At 47.6% G+C, this 8,659-nt stretch overlaps 1 protein-coding gene across 1 annotated transcript in view; it reads left to right on the top strand.

Moving 5' to 3' along the window:
* Positions 1-468: 468 nt before the first annotated feature.
* Positions 469-8,659, top strand: part of LOC122541305 (major histocompatibility complex class I-related protein 1-like) — a 30,371-nt gene continuing 22,180 nt past the window's right edge. Inside the window, exon 1 of the mRNA XM_043677934.2 lies at positions 469-816. Coding sequence (XP_043533869.1) covers positions 744-816 — 73 coding nt within the window. The 5' untranslated portion in view covers positions 469-743. The remainder of the gene's footprint in view (positions 817-8,659) is intronic.

Below are 8,659 nucleotides of genomic sequence, written 5' to 3'. Positions count from 1 at the left end.
CGCGCTCCCCTCCCCATCTCCCCAAACCTCCACTCCCAAATCACCCAATCTCTTCAACCTCCCTCCTCTCAACTCTCTACACCCTGCCATACTCTCCGCCCTTACCCCGCTTCCCTCTACCCCTCCCTCCCTCCCTCCCTTCTCAGCTCCTTCACTCTCTCGGTCCACCCCTCCGCCTACTCTTCCCCTCTCCCTGACTCTAGTCCCTCCCCTCCACTCATTCTCCATGTCCCTGCCCTCTACTCTCTCCCTCCCTCCTTCTTTCCCTCTACACACCCTCCTCCTTTCCCTCAACACACCCCCTTCCCCTCTTCTCTAACCCCACCTCTCTACTCTACCCTTTCCCCTCTATTCTTTCTTCTAACCTCCGCTCTACTCTAACACCCTCTTCTCTCCCCTCCCCCTACTCTCCTTGCGCCCCTCACCTCTCTACTTTCCTCCTTCCCTTCTACTCCCCCCACTTACCCCCTACTGCTCCCATCTCCCCTCTACTCTCCACTTACTCTCTACTGCCACCATCTCCCCTCTACTCTCCTCTCCCCTCTCCTCTTGTCTCCTCGCCACCCGCAACTCCCCTCGCGTCTCCCCATCCCCATTTCCTCTCTCCTCCTCCCTTTATTGCAATTGGAAGTTGGGCTCGATAGATGACCTCTTGTGTGTAAAACTCAGCTCATATTTTCTTCTTATCCCCACCCTTTCTCATTTGTGTTCACCAGCAGAAGTAGGAAGTTTTTTTAAAAAAAATGACAGGAGGACCTCATGGCGTGTTGCTGCTGCTTCTCCTGAACGTCTTCCGAGTGCAGCCATCCCTGACCGGTGAGTATTCTCGACTGTGTTTCCAAGTTGCTGTGCGCTCGCCGCTTCTGACCCGAGACTGCAACAGGCAGAGAGGTTTCTGGAGTAGTTTTATTAAAAGGGGATGGAGTTTGGCGCCTTTGTAAAGCTGTGAAACCTATCCTCTGTTTTGCACACAGGCAATATTTATGGCTTTGTCTGTTTTCTTTTGTTGTCACTGGACGTCCGTTTTGTCTCAGCTCTCGACTGTCCAAAGCAGACGTCCTGCCGCCATTAGTCAAGGTCACAAAAGTCAAGACCGACTCAATGAGCTTCTTAAACGTTAGCCGTGAAAGCAAGGTGCCCTCCTGACCTGTTGATGCTCCGCGCACACGAAAGAGAGAGGATGACTTGCATTTATGTAGCACCTTTCACGACGCACGGTAGCCTAAAGAACATTACCGTTCTCTCGCTACCACGCACCTCCCAATAATTCACTTGAAATGTTTGCAAGCATATGTTACTAAGAGTTATAGAGACACACAGTATGGACACAGACCTTTTGGTCCAACCAGACCACACCATGTTCCCAAACTAAAGTAGCCCCACCCAAATGGGCTTGACCGGTTGGAACTGTACCCACATCCACCACTCCCTCTGGAAATTCATTCCACGCAGCAATTACTCTGTATAAAAATAATTTTTTGCAACTTTCGCCTCTCACCTTAAAAATATGCCCCCAAGTTTTGAAATCTCCTACCCGAGAGAAAAGATATGTCATTCACCTTATTTATACCCCTCATGATTTTATAAACCTCTAGAAGGTCACCCCTCAGCCTGCTACACTCCAGTTAAAATTAAGGCCCAACCTGTCCGCATAACCCAAACCCTCCATTCCAGGTAACATTCTGGGAAAACCTTTCTGAATCCTCTCCAGCTTAATAATATCCTCTTTTATTACCACTAGACCAGAACTGGACACAGTACTCTAGAACAGGCCTCAACAACATCCTGAACAACCTCAACATAGTTCTGGAAGGACCTGAGACAAAAGCCTTTCCTCATTCAGTTAACACACCTTATAGCCTTTGAACTGTTTGAAAATGATTTGAAACCTGTTGCAGGAAAGGCATTGGTTGATTTGAGCATGTGTTCCCTTTAACTGCAGTGTGCCAAGGGCTGTTTCATTGTTGTCACCAGCATGATCACACTGTGGGTTGACTGTTCAGTTTTACGTTTTGGGATGGTTTGTTTTTAGAGCAAAGAAAATCTGTAACTCTGGCCTCCCATGGAGACAGGATTGAGAATTGAGGTGTGGCGCTGAGGATGGTCAAAGTCTCCTGTGTTTCACGCTTGAAGTGATTGGCCCCATAAACCTGTTGAAATGCGCCTCTTTCCATTCTCTGTTCAAGAACCAGTGTCCTCTGACTGCACCTGTTCTCCTTTCAAAATGAAGTCATCCCTTCTTTCAGTTCTGTGCAAGACACTGCGTTGTTTGGCGGAGAAAACTTTATGCATCTTGTTTCCCAAGCTTTTCAGTATGACGACTCAGTTCCATGAGAGATACAATTCTGTCGTCTCAACCACTTTTTACAGCAGAATGATTGCTCACAAACAGCACATTTGCACCCATTTACAATGATTACTAATGAGGTTTGCAACATAATGCATACAAAAAGCTAAAGAAAGAGGCAAATGCATTCTTTTTCAGTGTGGTTACTGCTTTGTGGGACTTGTTGCTTTCCTCTAAAGTTAACTATGAAACTGTAAATGCGAGAGTCAGTGGTTAGATGGCTGTAAATTTTTATTTCATTTTTTATTAATTGCATGTAGGTGTTGGGTTAGCGTTTTATTTTGATGGCCCCCAGTTGCCTTTGAGGTGGTGATATATCTGTACAGAAGCTGGTACTGAATCACCCTTGATTTACATGTGCACAGTACATGACACCAACATTCCTGATGAAGGGCTTTTGCCCGAAACGTCGATTTTGCCTGTCCTCGGATGCTGCCTGAATTGCTGTGCTCTTCCAGCACCACTAATCCAGAATCTGGTTTCCAGCATCTGCAGTCATTGTTTTTATCACACCTAGCCCAGAGGCAGCTCCCACAGTGACCAGAGCCCCTGACCCTTTTGTTTCGTTTTGTTATTGTATTAACTAGTACAAGTTACAAGCAAACAATTCACATAAACAGCCGTATACAAGAAGCAGCAATTTAAAAGGGGAAAGGGATGTCAAGACCAGACCCCAAACCCCACCGTACAACCAGTTTACAGTGAAACGAGGCCAGACCTCGAATCCTACCTTGCACTATCAAGATGATAACAGTAAAACACAATCACATGCAGACAGTCTGATAAACTGAACAAAGAAACTGCATATAACAGATACCCCTTGCAACATAGCAAACCATTCATCACTCCTACCTTCCGGTCACTCAAAGGCAGTCCGCCCCTACGCCCCTTACAGCTCTCAGTTTGCCCCATGTGACACTTTTTAAAAAAATTTTATCAAAAAATTATAAAACAGTTTACAAAAAAACAGTTAACATTTACAGCTGTATACAAGAGACAGCAATTTTACAAGGGAGAGGATCGGCAAAACCAGGCCCCAAATCCTACCGTTCAACCAGTTTACTGGGAGTTGAGGACCAACCCCAAACTCCAGTTTCAAACATGACAGACAGCAACCACGACATTTGTACATAAAAAGCCAATCCAGTTACATAAAAACCGTGCATACACTACAGCAAGCTCTCGTCCCTCCCACCTTCCGGCTCTCAGTCGACCCTGACACACGTTTCGACCATCTCTAGGACAGCCAGCCCCGGTGCCCGCCCAGTGTGACAGCGGTCAGGATGGCTACCCGCCTTCTGGCTCTCAGTCTGCCCCTACGTACCATTGGGCTCTCACCCACCCCGATGCACCGTCCGGCCAGTAGACTACTCTGACACACCTTCCAGCCACCTCTAGGACAGCCCGTCCCCTCCCCCAGGGATGGCAGCGTGCAGGGCAGCCCACAAGCCTTCCGGATCTCAGCCTGCCTCTACGCGCCTTCTGGCTCTCGGTTCCTCTAACATACCTTTCGACCACCTCCAGGACAGCCCGTCCCAATTACCCCTTTTCGGGACGACAGCGCTCAGAACAGCCGACACACCTTCTGGCTCTCGGGGAGACTGGCATCGGGGTAGCCTACCCACCCTCTGGCTTTCGGGACAGCCTACCAACCTTCAGGTTCACAGGATGGCCTACCCACCCTGCAGCTCTAGGGGTAACAGCTTTCAGGATGACCCATGAGCCTCCTAGGTCACAGTAAGGCCTGCCAGACCCAGGGACACGCAAGACAGTGCAGGTGATAAGCCCAACAAACAATACAATAGAGTTAATTGTGAACAAACAGAGTGCGTTCTGGTACACACAGAGTCTAAATATGAAGTCTTCAAAAATATAGAGTCCATTCTCAGGAACAGAGTCCACTCCAGTTTACAATGTGCATTGTCAGAAGTGGAATCCACTCCAACTGCAGAGTTCACCACTAAAAACAGGGTCCACAACCAAGGGCAGAGTCCACTCCCAAAGGCAGCAAATGCACACCTCACAGCGCACAGGTGTTCAGTCTCCATGGAGTCTTGGCACATTTTTGTGAGAGCTAGGCCCACTCACAGGAACACAATATATTTTAAAAAAGGTGCAGTTAACTCCCAGGGGTTTTGGTCCACACCTGAAGGCAAGGTCTTCTCCAAAACTCCAGGGTATTACAAGTGCTCACCTCCCAGCACACGCAGAGGTGTTCAATCTTCAGAGGACCAGTCCCAGGCCTCCCCACAGAAACAGCTCCTCTGGTAAAATGTATGTCTTCCACAAGGGCTCAGTCCAAACACCAAAAAAACAGTGAGGATACATACAAAAAAAAACCAAAGAAAACTAGAATCCAAGGGCTAAGCCCGACCACAAAAATCTACATTTTTAAAAAAACTTTTCAGAAAAGGACAAAAGTAAAGCATAACCGGCTGTAACCAGCCAGTGAAACAACAATCCACGAATGAGAGCTGAGACACCTGAAACACATTGCGTGCATCAGGAGTTTAACAATCCGTCCTCACTAGAAGGAATACCAGTTAAACATAGAACAGTACAGCACAGAACAGGCCCTTCAGCCCACAATGTTGTGCCGACCACTGATCCTCATGTATGCACCCTCAAATTTCTGTGACCATACGTATGTCGAGGAGTCTCATAAGTGTCCCCAATGACCCTGCCTCCACAACTGCTGCTGGCAATGCATTCCATGCTCTCACAACTCTCTGTGTAAAGAACCCGCCTCTGACATTCCCTCTATATTTTCCTCCAACCAGCTTAAAACTATGACCCCTCGTGTTAGTCATTTCTGCCCTGGGAAATAGTCTCTGGCTATCAACTCCATCTATGCCTCTCATTACCTTGCATACCTCAATTAGGTCCCCTCTTCTCCAATGAGGAAAGTCCGAGCTCAGTCAACCTCTCCTTATAAGATAAGCTCTCCAGTCCAGGCAGCATCCTGGTAAACCTCCTCTGAACCCTCTCCAAAGCATCCACATCTTTCTTATAATAGGGCGACCAGAACTGGATGCAGTATTCCAAGTGCGGTCTAACCAAAGTTTTATAGAGCTGCAACAAGATCTCACGACTCTTAAACTCAATCCCCCTGTTAATGAAAGCCATATGCTTTCTTAACAACCCTGTCCACTTGGGTGGCCATTTTAAGGGATCTATGTACCTGCACACCAAGATCCTTCTGTTCCTCCACACTACCAAGAATCCTATCCTTAATCCTGTACTCAGCTTTCAAATTCGACCTTCCAAAATGCATCACCTCGCATTTACCCAGCTTGAACGCCATCTGCCACCTCTCAGCCCATCTCTGCATCCTGTCAATATCCCGCTGCAGCCTACAACAGCCCTCTATACTGTCAACGACACCTCCAACCTTTGTGTCATCTGCAAACTTGCTGACCCATCCTTCAATCCCCTCATCCAAGTCATTAATAAAAATTACAAACAATAGAGGCCCAAGTACAGAGCCCTGTGGAACACCACTCACCACAGACTTCCAGGCAGAATATTTTCCTTCTACTACCACTCGCTGTCTTCTGTTGGCCAGCCAATTCTGTATCCAGAAAGCTATGTTCCCCTGAATCCCATTCCTCCTGACCTTCTGAATGAGCCTACCATGGGGAACCTTATCAAATGCCTTGCTAAAGTCCATATACACCACATCCACAGCTCGACCCTCATCAACTTTTCTAGTCACATCCTCAAAGAACTCGATAAGGTTTGTGAGGCATGACCTGCCCCTCACAAAGCCGTGTTGACTGCATTTAATCAAGCCATGCTCTTCCAGATGGTCATAAATCCTATCTCTCAGAATCATTTCTAACACCTTGCAGACAACAGACGTGAGACTTACTGGTCTGTAATTGCCGAGGATTTCCCTATTTCCTTTCTTGAAGAGAGGAATTATATTTGCCTCTCTCCAGTCCTCAGGTACGACTCCAGTGAAAAGCGAGAATGAAAAGATCTTCGCAAGTGGCGAAGCAATTGCATTTCTCGTTTCCCAAAGCAGCCGAGGACAAATCTGGTCCGAGCCTGGCGACTTGTCAATCTTAATGTTTGACAAAATTTTCAGCACATCAGCTTCCTCTATCTCTATCCATTTCAGCATGCACACCCACTCTTCAAAGGTTTCATTCACTACAAAGTTTGTTTCTTTTGTAAAGACAGAAGCAAAAAACTCATTTAAGGCTTCCCCTACCTCCTCAGACTCCACACACAAATTCCCTTTGCTATCCCTGATCGGCCCTACTCTTTCTTTGACCATTCTCTTATTCCTCACATAAGTGTAAAATGCCTTTGTGTTCTCCCTAATCCGTTCTGCCAAGCCTTTCTCGTGCCCCCTCCTGGCTCTCCTCAGACCATTTTTAAGCTCCTTCCTTGCCTGCTTGTAATCCTGTAGAGCTGAGCTTGACCCTAGCTACCTCCACCTTACGTAAGCTATCTTTTTCCTTTTGTCGAGAAGCTCCACCACTCTCGTCATCCAAGGTTCCTTTATCTTACCACTTCTTGCCTGTCTCAGAGCGACATATTTATTCATCATTTGCAACAACTGTTCCTTAAACATTCTTCACATGTTTATAGTGCCTTTACCATGGAACAATTGCTCCCAATCCATGCTTCCTAATTCATGTCTAATCGCATCATAGTCTCCTCTTCCCCAATTAAATATCCTCCCATTTTGCCTAATCCTCTCCTTCTCCATAGCTATGTAGAATGTGAGGCAGTTGTGGTCACTATCACCAAAATGCTCTACCACCACAAGATCTGATACCTGACCCGGATCATTGCCGAGCACCAAGTCTAGAATGGCCTCTCCCCTCGTCGGCCTGTCAACGTACTGAGTTAGGAAACCCTCCTGAACACACCTTACAAAAACAACTCCATTCAAATCTTCTGCTCGAAGGAGGTTCCAATCAATATTGGGAAAGTTAAAGTCACCCATTACAACAACCCTACTACGTCCACACTTTTCCAAAATCTGCCGAGCTATGCTTTCTTCCATCTCCCTGCTGCTATTGGGGGGCCTGTAGTAAACCCCTAAAGAGGTGACTGTTCCCTTGCTGTTCCTAATTTCCACCCATACTGACTCGGTAGGCAGACCCTCCTCGACAATGGAAGCTTCTGTAGCTGTAATACCCTCTCTGATTAGTAGTGCTACACCCCCTCCTCTTCCCCCCCCCCCCCCCTATTCTTTTTTAAATGCTCTAAACCCTGGAACATCCAGCAACCATTCCTGCCCCTGAGAAACCCATGTCTCTGTTATGGCCACAACATCATAGCACCAGGTACTGATCCAACTGGCTAAATACTTCAGCCAGTTCAGGAATCAGATTTTTCACCTCCAGAAAAAAAAAGGAGCAGAAACCAACAGTAACACACTGACTGTAGCACCAGCCAGCACAGGGTCAGTCCCCTAAATTGAGAAGACCTCTGAATCTCCTGTTTATTTATTTTTGGTTTTTTTCCTGTTTATAATATTTTATTAAACAAATTACGAAACACAGTTTACAAAAAACAGTTAACATTTACAGCTGGTTACAACAGCAATTTTACAAGGGAGAGGAGCAGCAAAGCCAGAGCCCAAACCCTACCGTTCAATCAGTTTACAGGGAGAGGAGGACAAACCTCAAATCCCAGTTCGACAGATAAAAGACAGCGACAATGACATTTGTACATAAAAAGCTAATCCAGTGCATACAATACAGACCCAGCAAGCCCCCATCCCTCCCACTCTAAGGCAGCCCACCCCTACGTACCTTCCAGCTCTCGATCCACCCCATGCCCCTTCCATATCTGGTCTGCCCTGACACACCTTTCGACCACCTCTAGGGCAGCCCACCCCGGTACCTGCCCAGGGTGACAGCTACCTGCCTTCTGGCTCTCAGTCTGCCCCTACGTACCATTGGGCTCTTACTCACCCCGATGCGCCATCCGGCCAGTGGGCTATCCTGGCACACCTTCCAGCCCATCCCCTTCCCTGGAACGACAGCGTGCAGGGTAGCCCACAAGCCTTCCAGATCTCAGCCCGCCCCTAAGCGCCTTCTGGCTCTCGGCTGCTCTGACACACCTTTCGACCACCTCTAGGACAGCCCACCCCGATCACCCCTTTTCAGGACGACAGTGCTCAGAACAGCCTCCCCACCACCTGGCTCACAGCAAACGCACACAGGTGTTCAGTCTCCATGCAGTCCTGGCACATCCTTGGAGAGCCAGGCCCACTCACAGGAACACAGTATATTTTAAAGGTGCAGTTAACTCACAGGGGTTTTTGGTTCACTCCTGAAGGCAAGATCT

The sequence above is a fragment of the Chiloscyllium plagiosum genome, unplaced genomic scaffold (genome assembly GCF_037043375.1).
Source record: "Chiloscyllium plagiosum isolate Xiang-an unplaced genomic scaffold, Cpla_swu_hap1 HiC_scaffold_35, whole genome shotgun sequence".
In the NCBI taxonomy this organism is placed as follows: domain Eukaryota; kingdom Metazoa; phylum Chordata; class Chondrichthyes; order Orectolobiformes; family Hemiscylliidae; genus Chiloscyllium; species Chiloscyllium plagiosum.
Note: the sequence above shows the minus strand (reverse complement) of the source record. Positions and strands in the feature narration are given on the sequence as shown.